General features: G+C 53.6%; 1 protein-coding gene across 1 annotated transcript; it reads right to left on the reverse strand.

Annotated features, from left to right (window-relative positions):
• Positions 1-1163: 1163 nt before the first annotated feature.
• TULP1 (TUB like protein 1) lies at positions 1164-13795 on the reverse strand. Its single transcript, XM_054505671.1, has 15 exons — positions 13749-13795; positions 13573-13624; positions 13057-13180; positions 12632-12787; positions 11575-11721; positions 10264-10362; positions 10070-10189; positions 9656-9774; positions 9473-9478; positions 6867-7037; positions 6591-6703; positions 5385-5499; positions 5205-5303; positions 2933-3104; positions 1164-1297 (listed from the first exon to the last, which is right to left on the reverse strand). Exons 1-15 carry the CDS (start codon positions 13793-13795, stop codon positions 1164-1166), a joined length of 1674 nt encoding a protein of 557 aa, XP_054361646.1.
• Positions 13796-19115: the final 5320 nt, after the last annotated feature.

A 19115-nucleotide genomic window follows, 5' to 3' on the forward strand; every position in this document is an offset into this window, starting at 1 on the left:
CCCAGTCGGCGCTCGGGCTGCCCACCCCGCGGCTTCGCGACCCGCGGCTGCTCCCGGCCTTCCCGCGCCTAGGCGCTCCCCTCCTCGCCTGCCTGTGCCACGCTCCCAACCGCTCCCCGCACGCCGGGCCTTACTCCACCTCCCCAGGACCCCGCCGCAATTTGGGGCTCAGGCCTGGGCGGGCCCGAGGGCGGGGCTCCCGCCTAGCCGGCTGGACTCCCGTCGAGGTGCCGCGTCACGAGGAGCCCCGCGGAGCCGGACCGCACGGGCCTTGGGGCTCCCTACCCACACCCCCCCGCCCCTACCCCAGTCCCGGGCCGCCGAGGCGGAGCGCCCTCTCGCGCCCGAGAGCCCGCCCCCAACTCCCGGGGCCCCAGACCCCGCCCCGCCCTGGCGACTGCGCCCGCCCTGCCCGGACCCGGTTTGTCTGGTTCTCCCCGAGAGGCTTGTTTCTCGAATTTCTCCCTTTCCCCTCTTCCCGGACCTCCGGGCCCTCCCTCGCGGCCCGGGGCCCCCGCGGGGGGCGTCTCGACACCACGAGCCCGCCGAGTTTCGGTAGGACCGGCGCTGGGCGCGGGGGAGGGGACGCGGGAGCGCCCCGGGCCTGGGCGGGAGCGGGGTTGGGGGGTGGGGAGGCAGGCCTCCGGCCCGCCCTCCGGACCCCTCCCGCGCTCCGGACCCCTCCCGCCGCCTCGTTCTCGGCACGCGCTGAAGAACCACTGCTTGCCGGGTCTGGGACGCGGCTTTACTGGGGATGTGTGTACCCGGTGTTCCGCCCGCATCACCTACCCCCTCTTCCGAGCCCGCCCCACTCCTCGATCCCGGAGGGGGTTAAAACAACACTGACTACTGCTCCTGGACAGGAAGTGACTGGGGCGCGGGGCGGGGAAGGGGGGCGGTTGGTGAAGCGGCTCAGGCTAGCTCCGCGACCAGATGTGCGGCTCCCGACTCCAGATGTTCTTCATCTCTGTCGGACCGCAGTCTGAGCTCCTCCCTGCCTCGGCCTGTGCCGGGCTGGGGAGTGGATGGAGGTCACTCGGAGACAGTGAGGGGTCAGCCCCGGACAAGAGAGGAGTCTTCAGTGGGGGCTTTGGCGAATGGACCCTGCAAGCCTCCACTGAATCCGTTCCCCCGCCCTTGGCGGGCGCTGGGGGCTGCTGGGGTCACTCGCAGGCCAGCTTCCCGTCGAAACTGGAGAGGGCGATGGCGAAGGCCTGCAGGGCGCACAGCGGATACCGGTAGTCTAGGGTGAAGGCGTCCTCGGCCACGCGCCCGAACTGCAGTACGATGTAGTCAGCTGTAGACACAGACCGGTGGGGGGGCAAGATCTCCTAGGGTCCCAGTCCTGGCAGACAGTGTCCTCAACTTTGGGAGAAGTCTCCCTCCTTTGCATTGGGGCCCTAATCCTCAGCGACCAACTCAATTATTCACCCTCCACCCATCCACCCCTTCTTATCTGGCCCAACCGGCCCCACCTGCCGCTTGACCAGCCTTCTGACTGACTGTAAGCCCCTGAGGGCAGGGATCCTGCCTTATCTTCTGCCACCCAGGGCTATGGGTAGGACAGGCACTTAAATATAGGAACCTGTCACACTTCCCCCAGACAATGGCTCTGGCCTCATTCCTTCTTCCCATCCCCAGCCCCCAAGTCCCATCTTAGACCGCCAGGCTCTCTCCCTTCACTAGCCCCCCCGAGTCCCTACCTTATCGAGTGGCTCCACTCAGCCCCATCCCATATCTGGTCCAGGTTCCCAGCCCCAGTCCCAAACACCTCCCCCAGCATCCATAGGGACAGGAAGTTGCTAAAAATACCCCTGATCTCTGCAGACCAGGCTCCACCAGAAATGTGATCTGGAGAGCAGTTTTCCAAGGCCTTGGGACAGGTGACACTGGGGACACATCCCTAGGATGGAGTGGGGGATGGAGAAGTTGCTCAGTGTCAGCCAATCCTGGGAACCCGGAGTCCCTTGGAAGGTATCTTTCCATCCCAAACTTCCTCACCCTAGTGGGAACCTCTCCCCCAGGCCTGTTAACAGGGACATTTTTACTTAATTGTGTTCTGGGCATATCTTGTTTCCCTAACTCCTTGAGGGCAGGCCTTTGACCTTACTTGAGAGAGGACAATAGAGCAGGCATTGAGAGATGCTTGATTAATATTCCCTAGCCCTGCAAGGCGGCCATCTTGAAGGGGTTGGGAGCTGGGGCCCTGGAGCCAGACCACCGGGGTTCTTGTGCCAACTCTACCTCTTACAGCTGTACTACCTTGGGCAATTTACTTAACCTCTCTATGCCTCAGTTTTCTCATCTGCCAAGTAGGGACAATAATAATATCTTCCTCAGGTTTTGGAGGGGTAGGGTTGTTGCAAAGATTTAATGATTCAGTATCTGTAAAGTCCAGAGAACAGTGCCTAGCACATAGAAAGCCCTGTGTGTCTGTGAAATAAATTTTGATGGCCAGTGGGACCTCCTGGAGTCGCTGAGAGACTTTGGGGAAGGCGCCGCCCTCTCTGAGCCTCAGCAGCCTCTTTGACCACGTAGAGGTTGGGCTATCAGTGGTTCTCAAGCTCCAGCAGATTAACTCTCCCTTCAACACAGTCTTTCTTACCCAGAATATCCCAGTATCTACCCCAGGCTCTGGTCAATGCTAGAAAGAAGGCCTGCGACAGTAAGCCCCGAGACACCTGCTTGGAATACCTGAGGCTCCTGGGAACAAGCTGTCAATGCCCCTGCAGGAGGGAGTGACTTTCCTGGATGTTCTGGCTCCAGCGAGAAAGGACAGCTTTGTGCACATGCATGCGTGTGTGTGTGTGTGTGTGTGTGAGAGAGAGAGAGAGAGAGAGAGAGAAAGAGAGGTGGTGGGGAAAGGCCCGAGGGAGGGTCAGGGTCCTGGAGGTGGTGGGGAACAGCCCGGCTTGGGCCCTCAGATACTCACGGTCATCGGCGTGGACAATTTGGAAATTCTTGACTGAAGCTTGTGTGACTCGACCTTGGAAGTTGAGGGTGTAGGAGCCGCTGTCTTCGTTCCAGACAGGTGGCTTGTTGTGCAGCTCGATGAGGCTCTCCAGTGTTTTGTTCTGCCAGCGCACCAGCAACCCATCGCTGGCCTGGGGTGCCAAAGGCGAGTGTTAGGGAGAGGACATTTAGGGGTGGCCGAGATAGCTCAGGACCGAGGGGAAGGGGCCTGGGGACCTGTGCATGCCTTTGCATGTGTGTGCTAGTGTGCAGACTGGACATGGACATCCGTTCGGGGCATCCTTGACCAAGGACCGAGCAGCTTGGTCTCTGCAGTATCCTTGTGGGCAGGGTGGACCTCTGTGAGAATGGGTCTCGCCGTGGGATGCCGAAGTGGAGGGTTGGGAAGTAGCATCTGGCACACAGTAGGTGCTCTGCACCCTTGGCACCCAAGGGGTCCTCGGAACAGCCACATGCTGGCACCTGATCATAAGGATGCACTAGACATGCTGTGATTGACACGGAGATCGCAGTTGTGTTTGGGGAGACGGACAGGTAAACAGTGGTTAAAATAAGATGTCCCAGAAGAGAGTTTCTCAGAGGAAGGAGTGGTGCCTACGTGATAGCGCTCTTGAGATACTTCTTTCCTGAGTTCCCTTGGCACTGGTCACATTCGTGGCTTAGAGTGAGTCTGCGCAAGATCATGTCCTCCGAGAAGGCTCCCTGACCCCGTGTCTGATTTAGACGTCTTAGCTCGGAGTCTCCCTCCATAACACCTGCTCTTACTATTTCTCCCACTACACTGTAATGGGCAGAATTAGATACTTAAAGGGCAGCTATCATATTTTATTGATGGCTCTGTGCCTCAGTTTCCCTCACAACAGGGTCTTGTGAGGATTAAAGCAGTTAATAGTGCATGGCATGTTATTCAGATCAGTTCCTGGCCCAGAGTACATGCTCAATAAATGTCGGATTGTTCTGATGGTTCCTGTTTGCTGATTTTGGATCTTCAGTGCCTGGCTTTAATGAACGACTGTAGAATGAATGGACGGTGAAATGATGAAGAGTTACCCCGAGCGGCCCTGGGGAGTTCTCACCAAGCCCAGACACACTCGGGAGGCCCTGCCTCTGGAGCATTTGCGTGTTTAGTCCGGGCCTGGAAGGAGCAGCTGTGGGACCCGCGGCTCCTCAAGACTAACAGCCTTCCGTGCCTCGAGCCCCTCGGGTTGGCCAGGCCTCTGATTACGGTGTGACTTGCCAGCATGGAAGGATGTGTGATCAGCTGACGGGTGTTATTTTTCCTTGTAAATGAGTAAAGTGACATCACTGCGAGTATGGAGCACGCCAGTCATCCTGTCTCTGCAGTCCCGGGCTCACTGACCTGCGGAGCGAGCGACTGACACTGAAGATGGCCACCTCTCCCCGGCCCATCTCTCCGTCTTACCCTAGACTACACACGCACACACACGCGCACACACACACACGCAACCTTTGCTTTTTAAAATAGAAGGCAAATCAAGTCACTCCTGAGAACCCTGCTGTGGCTTCCTGTTTCTCCCAGTACAAACCAGTTATACAGGCCCTATCTGAGACTCAACTCTCACCTCTCACCACAAACCCACCGGGCATCATCCTGCCTCAGGGTGTTTGCATTGGCTCTTCCCTCTGCCTGGATGCTCTCTCCCTAGATATCTATAGGCTTGCTCCCTCACCTCCTTCATGTCTTTGCTTAAACGTCACCTTCTCAATGAGGCCCACTCCGACTTTTTCTTTCTTCCATACCACTTGTCACTTTCTAACATTCTACACAATTTACTTATTTGTCACAATTATTGTCTACAGTCCGTCCCCTCCGCTAGAATGTCAGCTTCAGGAGGGCAGATCTTTTTTACTCACTGATGTCTGCCAGTTACCTAGAATAATACTCAGCACTCATTATACGCTGAATGTGTATAGTACGATATACACAATATACAACTCATTCAGTGAATGAATATATGAATGGATGATTTGGTGTACACTGGGGAAAAAAAAGCAACTCATTGTATTGGTTCCAGTGAATTCAATTACAAAACCGCCTAATTCATCCGAGTTTCCAGAATGAATGTGTGACACAGGGTGATGAGTGTGCCCAGGAAGTTGGGTATGGGCAACCTGAGCCCCTGCCCCCCAGCTCCCCAGGAGTGGGTCATGAATGGATCACAGGGGAACAGGACCCTCAGGGGGAGGCGTCAGGGAGGTGCTGGGCTCACATTTCGCGGCCGGATGGGGACCCTCTCGTTCTCCGTATTCATGCCAGGAATGATGACCGTCATGCGCCGGGGACCCCGGAAGCCCAGCACGTTGGTTTCCTGGGAGGGAGATGCCTGTTAGGCCGGTCCCTGCGAAGGGGAGGGTCCTGCCGGGAGGGGGGTGCTGGGGGGTGTTCTCACATAGATCACAGCTGCCAGTTCCTGCCGAAGGCTCCCCACATTAGTGCTGCCTCCTCCACGGTGCGGGTTCTGCCCATTGTCAAAGACGGTAAAGCGGTTGCCCAGGAGATTGGACCTGCAAGCAGGGTGCAGCTGGGGGCAGGGCTGGGGGGACTCCACACCCCTGCTCCAAGACCCTTCCTCATAGCCAGGCAGTTTGGAGAGCTTCCTATGTCAAGGGTGTGGGTGTCTTAGGACAGAACAACTCTTGTCCCCTGCCCCAGGCTCCCCTCATGAGGTCTTTTTAGAAGCTGGATCTGGAAGGACACTGGGCAACCTTCAGATCTCAGCTCCATCTCTTACTGACCCTAGGCAGGCTGAACTCTCTGAGCCTCAACATCCCCCTCTGTAAAATGGGCCTAATAACAGTATTTACCACTTGGTCAATAAGGGGACTACATGGATTCATGTTTGGAAGTTAGAACAATGCCTGACACGTAGGTAGGCCTTACATAAGTGTTTGTTAAATACAAAAATATAAGAAATAAGACCTGACTCGGGGCTCCCCCCTTCCCCTTACCTCTCAGATGCGCAGTGAGGATTAGATGAGATATATGGGGAGACACAGCACAGGGTAGGTGCTGGATATTTGTTTATTCATTCACTTAGTAAATGTTTTATTGAGTCGCTACTATGTACCAGGTGCTGGGAATTCAACCATGAATGTGACAGGCGTGGTCCCTGTCCTCATGGACCCTTATGACCTATGTCAAGTGAGGTCCCTGGTCCAGCAGCACGGGCATCACCTGGGGGCTTGTTAGAAATGAAGACTCTTGGGGCGCCTGGGTGGCTCAGTTGGTTAAGCGACTGCCTTCGGCTCAGGTCATGATCCTGGAGTCCCCGGATCGAGTCCCGCATCGGGCTCCCTGCTCAGCAGGGAGTCTGCTTCTCCCTCTGACCCTCCCCCCTCTCATGTGCTTGCTCTCTCTCATTCTCTCTCTCAAATAAATAAATAAAATCTTTAAAAAAAAAAAAAAAGAAATGAAGACTCTTGCCCCACACCCAGACCCACTGGGCCATTTTAACAACGCTTCCAAGTGATCCGTGCACACTCAAGTGTGGGAAGCCCTGGGGCAGGGGACATTTCTGGAGTGCCCAATGTGGTGGCAGAGGGAGACGGAAGTGACTCGCCATGGTCTCTTGTGGCCCTGGGCTTCCCAACCCCACCTCAGCTTCCCAATGAAATTCTCCCCTCCTCGGGACAGATTGGTGGGGTCGCTGGAGATGAGGTAATTGGCCGTCTTGCTACGTTTCCGCTTCCTGCCTGCCAGGAGGAACACCTGGGGAGAGGGGGAGACAGGTGAAGGAAGGAGGTGAGTGAGGGGAAAGGGAAGGCCTGTTTGCGTCGGACTCCACCCACACCCCCATTTTGGCTCTAGCCGCCCCCCAGCCTGGGTCCTGGCACCTGCACTCTCTCTCCCCTGCTGTCTCCCCCCTACCCACCTTCTTCTCTGTGTCCAGGTGCAGGAAGTAGGAGGGATACAAGCCCCGATCCATGCCCTTCTTGTCCCGGGTCAGCCTGCAGCGCACCGTCCGGTCCTGAGGGGCAGGCCGGAGTACAAACTCCTGGGGTTCATCCACTTCTATGGGTGGGGATGGGTCTCTCTCCTCCTTCTAGGTCGGGGCAGAGCGTGTATCAGTCCTGGAGCCCTGGCTTCTCTGCCCTCAGCAGATCCCCAGTGCCGGGACACAGGCAGGGCAGGCAGGACGACTCACCGCTTTCTGTGTGGAAGAGAACAGACAGGCCAGCTACAGTGGGCTGGGCCCCTCACTTCCCCTACAGCCCAGCAGGCCATGCTAGGTGGCTCTGCGGAGCTTGGCGCTTTATTATTATTTTGCTTCACTTTGTGGTTAAGAGCCTGGGATCTGGAGCCAGACAGCTTGGGTTCAAATCCTGGTTCCACCACTAACTCTGTCATGTTTAACTTGAACCACCCTGTGACTCAGTTTTCTCATCTGAGAAATGCAGAGGTTGGGGCTGGATTCCCCGGGAGAGACCTTATTGATTTATATATTAACAAACACTCCAATAAAGCCTACCAATGTGCCGGGCATAGCTCTAAGTATCTTCCAAATATTAACTAATTTAATTCTCTTAGGTAACTACTGAAGTAATTGTCCAATTTTACCGAAGAAGTTGAGGCTCAGAGAGGTTAAGGAACTTGCCCAAGTTCACACAGCTAGTAAGAAGTGGAACTGGGCTTAAAATGGTGCCAGAGCCAGAGCCTTAGAAAGACCTTCCTTCGTGTGGACACTGTGTCAACGGGCGAACTGAGGTGGGGCCAAAGGTATGAACTGCTGTGTTAGAGAAGTATTAGCTATTGCTATCATTACAGTGTATGGTAAATTATCAATGACTGCAGGAGCCAACCTCCAAGATGAGCCCCGGTGTTCCCTGCCTCCTGGTATTTCCACTTCGTGTAGTCTCCTTCCACATCGTATCAGAGTTTGGTCTTTCTGACCAATGGAATATAGCCCAAGTGATGGGGGGAGGGGTCACTTCTAAGGCCAGGTCATAAGAGATACTGTGGCTTCTCCTTGCTGTCTCCCTTGGGCCACTCTTGAGCCCTGGGGGAAGTAGGCTGCCATGTCATTAGACCACTCAAGCCGCCCTATGGAGAGGGCTCCAGCCAACAACCATGACAGTGAACCATTCTAGAAGTGAATCCTCTATTGCCAGCCAAGCTTCCCAAGTGACTGCAGACCCAACTGACATCTTGACTGCATTCTCAGAACAGACCCCAAGCCAGAAGTACCTTGCTAGGCCCCTCCTAGATTCCTGACTTTTAGAAACTAAGAAAAGAAATGTTTGTTGTCTTAAGGCACTAAGTTTTGGGGGTAGTTTGTCAGACTGCAATACCGAGGTAAGACAGTGAATAAATAAATAAGCTTATCTTGCTCATGGAAAAACTCCGAATCACAGTTTGGTTGCATTCCACACTAGGGTGGCCTAGGCCTGACCTGGTGACCCCACAGCTGCCCCTTTGGATCTGGTGCCCTCTGCCCTCATGTTCTATCCCTCCTAAGAGGGGGAGCCAAGACCGTAACCCCAACTTTCCCACTAGGGAAGAGAGGGGACTGCCAGCCTGGGTGTGTGCTATATGAGAGCTACGGAGAATCCCTGATACGCTGCGGTCGGCCATTTTTGCTGAGGGCAGGTTTGGACTACGTGTGAGGTGAGGCTGGTGTCGGTGAGCAGGCCCTTAGCCTCCGGGCAAGGGAGCATCTCTTCTCCACTCTGGGCTGCTCCAGAAGAAACTTGGGAAACGCAAGACTATGTTTGGAATGTGATGTGGAGAAAGCCAGAGCTTATTCAAACATTTCCACAGCTGTAAATTTCTAGGGCCTACTGTATTGAAGGCGGCACTGCGGTTATATTCCCCGTGGGAGATAAGAAACTGGCCTTTAGTTTATATATCGGTATCTGGTGATGTTGGCTAATGTGAGTCAGTCCCCCAAGACCTGACCACTCCTGAACAAACTAATAAACCCACATGGCTCGGACCCCGGCTCTGCCCTCAGGGTGATCTCTCCACTTGTGGAAACCCAATTTCTCAAAGACTTTCATCACTTTCTCTCTCCAGTTTGGCCCCCCTCTCCTGCTTACCCCGGCTTGTGCATGTTGGTGCCTGAGTCCTATTTGTGAGAAAGAGCAATATTCAAGAGAGTTAACAACCTGTTCTGCCCCTGGAAACTGCCTGGTCTGTCCAAATGGACCCTGGTGGGCCTGGAGGAGGGTTCTGGAGGCACCTGTCTGCCAGTGTTAACTCTTCAGCTGCGGGAAGGTTGGGCCATCCCGGATTCGGTAGCAGAAAGCACTTGGGGCCCCAGAGCAGTAGCGTGAAAATATTTTAACAACTCACACAGTCAGTGAGCACACTCTGCCTGCGTGTTCTCCCTCTCTGGTACAGAAGATGGGTGTCTCTTCGCGTGGTGGCTTTGTGAGCATCTCTGGCTGGGGCTGCTGGTTAGGCCGCAGAGGGGAGGGCTTAGAGCCCAGATAACATCAGGCCCGCAGGGAGCCAATCCCAGCCTAGTGACCCCTCAACCGCCTTCTCTGTTCTCACAAGTCTGGTGACCTTTGTCCTCCTATCGTGTCATCAGAGAGGGAGCCAAGACTCTAACCCCCGGCCCCCCCCTCCCCACGAGGTTCCATACTCTAGTCCCCCAAGCCCAGGCCCCTGCCCTGCTCCCTGAAGGGGACTCGGCCCCCTTCCCCTCTGGATCCCAACCTTTTTGCCTTTTCCTTTCGCTTTGCCCTTCTGATTGCTGTTCTTCATTCCCACGGCTGCCACTTCTTCCTCCTCCTCCTCGTCCTCCTTCCTCTCCTCTTCTGGGCCTTTGGAAGTGCCTGGCATGGAGGGGGTACAAGCCTGTGAATCCCTGACCCTGTGGAGCACTTCTAACACCCACGCCTTACTTGGACCCTCCCCACAAGCACAAGAGAGCACTCCCATATTACTATTATCAGAGACTCAGAAAGGCTCAGATACCTGCTTGAGACCACACAGCTATTTAAGTGGGGAGTAAGATGCCCCTCAAGTCTTCGGACTCCAGAGCCCTCTCCTCACCCCACACTGCACTTGGGTTCCCCACCCCCAGGACGGCCTCTAGATGTCATGGCCCCAGAGGCCACGACCACCCACCTTTCTTCTTCGGAGCTTTCTCAGCTGGCCCTTCTTCCCCAACCAGAAACATGGCTGCTGCAGTCTTCTTTCTCACTCTGGCTGGGCTCCCTGAGGGGTCCTTGTCAGCCTCCCCAGACCCTGTGTGGGTGGATGTGAAGGAGTCACACACCACCACACCCAGAGTCCCCTGTTCCTCGGGAGACCAGTCTCACCTTTCTTCTTCGTCTTTCTCATCTTGGGCCCCTCCCCCGCTGGCGCCTCCTTCTTCATGCGCAGAGGTTTGGCTGGGGGGACAGGGCTTCCCAGGTCCCCTGGAAATGGAGGTAGGGGTTAGACAGAGAAGAGCCTGTTGGGGCTGAAGGCCACTTTCCAACCCACTCATCATTTCTTCAGTCCCCAGGGAGGCTGAAGACCTGACAAGGGCCCAGAGTCTGTCTTCTGCTCGTTGCGTTTTATTTTATTTTATTTATTTATTATTTAAGATTTTATTTATTTATTTGAGAGAGAGAGAATGAGAGAGAGAGAGCATATGAGAGGGGGGAGGGTCAGAGGGAGAAGCAGACTCCCCGCCGAGCAGGGAGCCCGACGCAGGACTCCAGGATCATGACCTGAGCCAAAGGCAGTCACTCAACCAGCTGAGCCACCCAGGCACCCTGCTTGTTGCATTTTTTTTTTTTAAGATTTTATTTATTTATTTGACAGAGAGATAGACAGAAGAGCACAAGCAGAGGGAGTGGCAGAGGGAGAGGGAGAAGCAGGCTCTGCACCGAGCAGGGAACCCGATGCGGGACTCGATCCCAGGACCCTGAGATCATGACCTGAGCCGAAGGCAGACGCTCAACCATCTGAGCCACCCAGGCACCCTGCTTGTTGCATTTTAATCCTGAGTCTGTAAAGGGCTGGACAAACATCAGGAGCTTAATAGACATTACAGAATGAATGAATGAATGAATGAATGAATGCGGGCCTTCTAACTGAGTCTCTGATTCCCAGCTCCCACCCCATCTCCCCAGAAAACCTCCTCTGGCAGGTGCTACAGACAGTGTTCTCTCCCTCCCACAGAGGCCCAGGGTCCTAGCTACCTGTCCCCATTTAGACCAGCCTGCGGTACCTGTAGGGCGAGGTGCCCAGGCCAGAGAGCCATGATAGCATTTATTTCATTGACTGATTTCTACCGTAATGGCTTTGATACTTTTATGAAAATTATAACAATAATACATATTGAGTTAAAAGAAAAACCACTAAAAAATCACAAAACTAAAATCCTCTGTCCTACCTGGCTCACAGAGCTCCCTGGGCAGGCAGTGGTGGGGATGGTGGGGATGGTGGGGCGTGGGGGGAGCACACGTACTATGTACTTAAGGACCGTCATGGGGAAGACACCAGAGAAGGAAACTCTTGCGTCCAGGCACTGGTAACTTTCTGATGTCTCAACTCTCGCCTATCACTGAGGCCTCCAAGCCCCTGAAGGACAGGGCTAGCTTTCCGAGTCTGTGTGGTCCCTCTGTACCTTCAACACTCACCCTTCTGACCCTGGGCCTTGGCCTTCCTCTCCTTGACCCCGGCAGAAGTCTTCTCTTTAGGAACCTTCTTGGGTGGCAGAGGGATTTTCTCTTTCTTTTCCTCCGCCTCCTCTTCCTCTTCGTGGTCCTCTGATTCCTCTTCATCCTCTGTAGGTAGAAGCTCCTCATAATGGGGGCTGGCGTGGGCCCCATCATCTGGGAGCCCGGTCCCCCCAGATTGCTGGGAAGTGGTAAATGAGGGGGGTGGGTGGGAGGCTCCCCTTCTGGAACAGGAACAGGAACAATAGGAGAAACACAGTTCTAGCTCCTTCCTCAAACCTTGGGGGTGATTCCAAGGTGTTCTGGGAAGTGAGCTGGGGTTGGGGGAATGCGAGGGGCTTGGCAATCCTGTTCTGGGGGAAATGCCCTTCTCTGTAGGGCCCTCCCCCCCGCTCCGGGACCCTTACCTCCTCACACACTCCTGCCTGTCTTGCAGTCCCCCCACCCCCCATCACCGCACCTGCGCTGTTTCTCCCTCTCCGCTGCTTTTTTTTTTTTTTTTTTTTTAAGATTTTATTTATTTATTTGACAAGAGAGAGACACAGCGAGAGAGGGAACACAAGCAGGGGGAGTGGGAGAGGGAGAAGCAGGCTTCCCGCCGAGCAGGGAGCCCGATGCGGGGCTCGATCCCAGGACCCTGGGACCATGACCTGAGCCGAAGGCAGACGCTTAACGACTGAGCCACCCAGGCGCCCCTCTCCCCCTCCGCATCTTCCTGGCCTTGTCCGTTTCTGACTTCCAGCCAGACCCATCTGGGCTATCTCTGGCCCCTAGCTGTAGTTTAAGGCAAAACTCTTAACCGCTCCGTGCCTCAGTTTCCCCAACCGGAAAACGGAGTAAAGAACAAGAGAATAAAGTGGGGTTTTTTGGCTCAAAGAGAAGGCCGGAGAAAGAGAGGCTCTTCCCGAGTTTTCCGTCGCCCTGTCGCGGTTCCCGTGCGGGCCCTTCGCGCCTTCTCTCCAGCGCCCCCCTCCCGCGCTCCACTCCCCCCCACCCCCACCCCCCGACCGCGTCTCACCGTCCACTGCGTCCGGGGCTCGCGCTACCAGGAAGGTTTCCCGCGGGTCGCGCTTGGCCTCGGGGTCCCTGAGGAACTTGGCGTAGACCGTGTGCGGCGGCCGGGCCTCCGGCGGCTGCGGGGCCGCCTCCTCCCGCGGCTTCCCCCTCCGCCCGGCTGAGCCGAGAGGCTGGGGTCAGGCAGGGCCCGACCCCCTCCTCGGACGGCGCCTGAGCCCCGGACGCTGCCCGCCTCGGGCTCCTTTCTGTGGGGGTCTCCTCTGGGCGCTCTTTCCACCTCCGACACCCCTCCCCTGGCTTTCATACATCCCTCCCAGCCCCCCCCCCCCGTTCTACCCGGGCCCTCTCCCACCCCTCCAGTTCCCCCCTCACTGCCCCCACCCCCAGGACTCCAGGATTCAGCCGCACCCCTCCCGGGCCCCTCACCGGGGGCGCCCCCAGGCTCGGCCCCCCGCCCGCCGGCAGGTCTCCGGGGCTTGGATCCCTTAGGGCCCGGGGACTCGGGAGCCTCCGTCCTCTTCTTCCTCAACTTCTGCCCCTTGGCGGGTCGCTGCGGAGTGGGGGTCAAGAGGAGGGAGAGGAAGGAAAGGGGGGCTCGGAGGGCTGCCCATGACCCTCTAATCCCTTGAGCCGCCAGAAATAACCGCGGATTATCGGGAGGGGAACAGCAGCCTTCTTCTTGGGGTGGGAACGGTGACCCCTCGCATGCATCATGGCCGCGTCCAAGGCCCCAGAGTCCCAATTCCTCCCCTGGACATCCCATGCCCCGAAACACCCTTTTCCTCAAAAGAGAAAAAAAAAAAAAAAAGGCAAAACTACAAGGAAGAAACACTCAGGCGCTGCTGAGGGGGACGCGTCCCACTCCCAGATCCCCTTCCCTGCATGGGCTTACACGCAATGGGGGGGTTCTCCCTGCCTCCTTTCCAAGCAGGGGTGACATACCTGCTTGGGGCGCTGCTGGACCTCGGGGCTCTGGCCTTCCTCTTCATGTCCACTGAGGGTAGCAATGCAATCAGTCTGTCTTCCTCCCCTTTTCTGCCCCTCCCCAACCCCTCCACCTGGGCCCCCCCAGGGTTCAGGTAGGTTGAGGTGAGGTGGTGGTGGGGGCGCTTCCGGACCTGTCCGAGGCCCACACCTCTCGGAGGGTGTCGTCCTGCAGCGGCATGGTGTATTCGCCTATCCACACCCCCTTCTCTGGCCACCCTGCAGCTCTAGGAGCCTCCCTGCCCTCCCCGGCTAATCCAGGCTCAACTTCACCCCACCTCCCGCTGGCTCAAGAAGGTGGCAGCACTGTGGGAGGTGCTTCTCTCCTGCCCACAACCCCCCCCACTCACCAGGTCCAGCCCACTGAGGGAAGAGGTTGACTCCCCAGTTCTCAGACCACCAGCAGCCTGAAGGACGCCATCGCTGTGCCAGCCCCACCCTCCCCCACCCAGCTTCCGGTCGGAGGTGCCAATTTGTAATTTGTCAGGGGTCAGTGGGGTGTGGGAAGAAAATATTAGATCAGATCCTGTATTTATCTTTATTTTTCATAAAAAATAAGAACTAGGGTTGACTGATACTTAGTATATATGGATTGACAGAAGCATGTGTATTATCCAGTACTTTATTAAGAAACATGCCTAATTATGGATGTACACTTAAAATTATTTTTTTACTGATAGCGAACATGCTTTTTTAAAGTTTAGAGACCAAGGATATAGTTTTGTTTTGTTTTGTTTAAGTAATCTCTATGCCCAAGGTGGGGCTCAAACTCATGACCCCACTCACGATCCACTCATGACCCACAGATCAAGAGTCACGGGCTCCACAGACTGAGCCAGCCAGGTGCCCCCCAAGGATATAGTGTTGATGTGATTAATATGGGAGACGTTTGGTTAATTGCTGAGGAAGCCCAGAGCAGGGGTCTCACTCAGCTGTCCTGGAGGCTTCCTGAAAAGCCTGATCTAAAATTTAAAAGATGATGAACAGGAGCTCCACAGGCAAAAATAAAAGTGGGATGGGATACCTGGAAAAGGAACAAGATAAAGGCCTAGAAGTTGGAAATAGCCAGGTGTGTTCAAAGGTTTAGCGCTAGGAGGCAGGCAGTCATCTTACCCATGGGTCAGCCCTGAGCCCACGACCTGAGCTCTGTCACTTAAGGGCTGAACGCCCTGAGCCCCTCTGAGCCTCCGTTTCTTCATTTATAAAATGGGCTCAACCGGTAAGGATATTGTTCAGATTCATTGAGATGAGGGGCACCTGGGTGGCTCAGTCAGTTAAGCATCTGATTCTTGGTTTCAGCTTGGGTCGTGATCTCAGGGTCGTGAGTTTGAGCCCTGCATCCTGGCAGATTCAGCGAGATGACAGGTAGAAAAGAGCACGCAGTGGGGGGGCGCCTGGACGGCTCAGTCGTTAAGTGGCTGCCTTTGGCTCAGGTCAGGATCCCAGGCTCTGGGGATCGAGCCTTTGGCTCAAGTCAGGATCCCAGGGTCCGGGGATCAAGCCCCGCATCAGCCTCGGGCTCCCTGCTCCGCGGGAAGCCTGCTTCTCTCTCTCTCCCTCTCCCTCTCCCTCTGCTTGTGTTCCCTCTCTCGCTGTCTCTCTCCGTCAAATAAATAAATAAAATCTTAGGAAAAAAAAAAAAGCATGCAGTGGGCACTCAGTAATTGGTAATTATGTGTCCCTTTTCACTGAACTCCCACTTCATCCCTGTCTCCTCAGCATTTACAGCACCACTTGATCCCTGAGTGGGGTTCATTTTTTCAATGAGTTAATGAGCACATCTTTAATTTCACTCAATTCTCACAAGAGTCCAGTGAGATAGGCAGGGTAGGGATGATTATCTCCATTTTGTAGACAGACAAACCAAGGCTTGGGGAGGTAACGTGAGTGCTCGGGGAGTGCTCAGCATCGGCCAGATCGTCAGGTTGCTTGGCCAGGGGCGTGAATCCAGATCTGACTCCTGTCAGAGCTTTTACCCCTAACCCTTGCATGTTTTATGCAGTCACAAGGATTAGAGATGGAGTATGAATGAAACTGTCAGGCTTTTTGTTTTTCACTTGCTTGGTCCACCTGATCCAGATTTGCCCTAATCAGTCTTCCTAAAATACCACTTCTTCAGTTGACACCTTTGCTCAAAAACATTCATTGGCTCCCTATTGCCTAAGGGTCAAATTTAAATGTGCTGGGTTGGCATTCAAGGCTCTCCCTGGTCTGGCCCCAGTCTGCCTTTCTAACTGCAGGGCTATCCCCATCCCTACTACTCATCCAGCCACATAGGCTTGTGTACAGCCTTTACATTCTCTCTCCTCCATGCCTTTGCTTAAGCCTATTCCACGAAACCTGTCCCACTCTAAATAGCCCTCAAGTCCCCATCTCCACGATTCCTCGGTCCTCATTGGCCTCTGAATGCACAGTAATAATAACAATAATAATAATAGCATTTATTGACCACCTACTGTATGTCAGTCTCCTTGCTCCTCTTCTCTCTCCACCCTCACAATAACGTTTATGAGGCAGACATTAATACCCTGATATCGAAGGTGAGGAAGCTCATGGCTGAGAACTGGTCAACAAATATTTCCAGAGCACCGACTTTGTGCCAAACAGTATGCTAAGCCCTGGTCATACAGTGTGACTCTTGATCTTGGGGTGATGTGTTGGAGCCCCATGTTGGGGGTAGAGTTTACTTAATAAAAAAATGCTAAAATAAGTTGAGACCTGAAGGCTTTCAGAGACTAGGAATGAGAACCTTCCAGGCATAAGGCACAGCTTATGCAAAAATTTCCAGGCAGCAAAGCACTTTGCACAATAGAGCCGGGGCGCCCCTCGACCAGGCCCCAAGACCGGTCCTTTAGAGGGTTCCTGAAGATCTCAAACCCCAGACAAATACATGACTGAGAACAGGAGGGCACCTGGGGCTCAGGGCTGATCTGACCAGGCAAACTGGAAACTGAAATATCTGCATTCTAACAGGGGTGGGGGCTTGGGGGGGAGCTGAGGGAATGCCTCACATCTTGCCCCCTGTTCTCCAAACCAGAGGTGTCTGCACTGGACCGAACGTGGGCTGGGTGACAGGCCAGGTCAGAGGACACGGCTTCGGAGTGTGGGCCCATGTGAACAGCAGAAGCTCTCAAGTGAAAGAAAAGATCAATTCATTTCTCAGACCTCTCCTCTTGGGTTGCATGGATGTGATAGATACTTGCATAATAAAGTGTCTGTTTTAGGGACGCCTGGGTGGCTCAGTGGGTTGAGTGTCTGCCTCTGGCTCAGGTCATGATCCTGGGGTCCTGGGATGGAGCCCCGCATTGGGCTCCCTGCTCAGCGGGGAGCCTGCTTCTCCCTCTGCCTGCCACTCCCCCTGCTTTGTGCTCTCTCTCTCTGACAAATAAATACATAAAATCTTAAAAAAAAAAAAAATGAAGTGTCCTTTTTTCCTGCTTCTTTTCACGTTCTGAAGGTTCTCATGAGTCAGCACTGGTATTAAAGTTGCACATGACGGCTGAGGAACACTTTATGATATTAAAAACAATTCATATGACTCTTAAATTTGTATATACGAAGGTCAGGCCTTAATGTGTGAGGCATGATTGCAGTTCCTCGTATTGACACATCGGATGCTATTTTGGGAACAGTTCTGTTTTCCAAAAAATATTTAATAAGGTGGAATTAAAATGTCTAAACTATTTAAATTCGATTACATTTTGCTACTTATTAATTAGAAACCATATTTGCCTTTAAATTTTAATACGTAATTTTGAATATATTAGAAGGAAAGTCACTTTTGAAAGCATGTGAAAAATAACTTTATTAAAAAGGTTTCTCTTGGGGCACCTGGGTGGCTCAGTCATTAAGCGTCTGCCTTTGGCTCAGGTCATGATCCCAGGATCCTGGGATTGAGCCCTGCATCGGGCTCCCCGCTCAGTGGGAAGCCTGCTTCTTCCCTCTCCCACTCCCACTGCTTGTGTTCCCTCTCTCGCTGTCTCTCTCTGTCAAATAAATAAATAAAAATAAAAAAATAAAAAAGCTTCTCTTTTTAAGTTAATTTTATTAAAAAAATTTTTTTTATTCATTTATTTTAGAGAGAGAGAGAGCAAACAGAGGGAGGGGCAAAGGGAGGGAGGGAGAGAATCTCAAGCAGACTCCATGCTGAGTGGGAAGCCTGACACGGGGCTTGATCTCACAACCCTGTGATCATGACCTGAGCTGAAATCCAGAGTCTGGCGCTTAACCAACTGAGCTACCCAGGCGCCCCTAAAAAGGTGGGTTTTTTTTTTACGTTTTTTATAGTTACTTTTTAGGAGAATGTATTCATATTTTGTATGCTTTGAATGCAATTATATATTTTTTAAAGATTTTATTTATTTATTTGACAGAGAGAGAGCATAAACAGGGGTGGAGCATTGGCAGAGGGAGAAGCAGACTCCCCGCCGAGCAGGGAGCCTGACTTGGGGCTTGATCCCAGGACCCTGGGATCACAACCTGAGCCAAAGGCAGATGCTTAACTGACTGAGCCACCCAGGCGCCTGCAATTATATTTTTAAAAATCCTTTGAGAATTAATGCAGGTCCAGATCATGAGAGGAACAGAAAGTAGCGAAGTAGAACTCAGAAAAGAATGAATGGAAACTTCTGGGTCTTGGTGTTGCTAGATTTGGTGAGCACGTGTGGGAATTTAGAGACAGTATAAATAAATGGTCAGATTTGGGTAAGGCCTGGGATTTAGGATTGAGCATCAAGATTTTGGTTAAAATGAGGGTCGGGGGGCACCTGGGTGGCTCAGTTGGTTGGGCATCTGCCTTTGGCTCAGGTCATAGTCCCAGGACCCTGGGATCCAGCCCCAAGTCGGGCTCCAGTGGGGAGCCTGGTTTTCCCTCTCCCTCTACCCCTCCCCCTGCTTATGCTCTCTCTCTCTCTCTCTCTGTCAAATCAATCAATCAATCAAATCTTAAAAAAATAAAATGAGGGTCAGTTTAGGAATATGAATCCGATCAGGAATACAGATAACTTCTAATACCTTCTGATCTAACACCATTGCAACAGGCCTTTCTCCAAAGAAAAACAGGCTCGAGGCTCCATAATTACACCTTGTTTTGGTCTAAAAATGACAGTTCTTAGCTTGATCACTGGCATTAGTCACCAGATCCAATTCCACATGAATTTTAGCTGTTTTCTAAAATTAAATCTACTTTTTTTTTTTAAGTAGGCTCCACACCCAGCGTGGAGCCCAACACGGGCTTGAACTCATGACCCTGCGATCAAGACCTGAGCTGAGATCAAGAGTCGGGCGCTTAACCGACTGAGCCACCCAGGCGCCCCTAAAATTAAATCTACTTTCAGAAGACAGAGATTCGCCATCACCACCAGCTGGGATGCTGATAAATAGTGACTCCTACTGTGCGCCAGGCATAGTTCATCCTCACAGTCTGCTTACCTGTCTACTCAGAGAAGTTAAGTGACTTGCCCAAGTAACTTGGAACCATACCGTTGACCAAGTGCCTGATA

Source organism: Mirounga angustirostris, unplaced genomic scaffold, assembly GCF_029215605.1.
Source record: "Mirounga angustirostris isolate CCGP_5_RB_7025 unplaced genomic scaffold, mMirAng1.0.hap1 SCAF_8, whole genome shotgun sequence".
NCBI classification, from domain to species: Eukaryota; Metazoa; Chordata; class Mammalia; order Carnivora; family Phocidae; genus Mirounga; species Mirounga angustirostris.

What these genes read in the sequence shown, in the direction of transcription:
- TULP1 (XM_054505671.1), bottom strand. Translation starts at nt 13,795, where the DNA reads ATGCCGCTGCAGGACGACACCCTCCGAGAGGTGTGGGCCTCGGACAG. An exon ending in GAAAGCTCCGAAGAAGAAAG is followed by an intron (nt 9,775 to 10,069) that starts GTGGGTGGTCGT and finishes CCTCCATGCCAG; the next exon opens with GCACTTCCAAAGGCCCAGAA. An exon ending in TCCCCATCCGGCCGCGAAAT is followed by an intron (nt 3,105 to 5,204) that starts GTGAGCCCAGCA and finishes TTGGCACCCCAG; the next exon opens with GCCAGCGATGGGTTGCTGGT.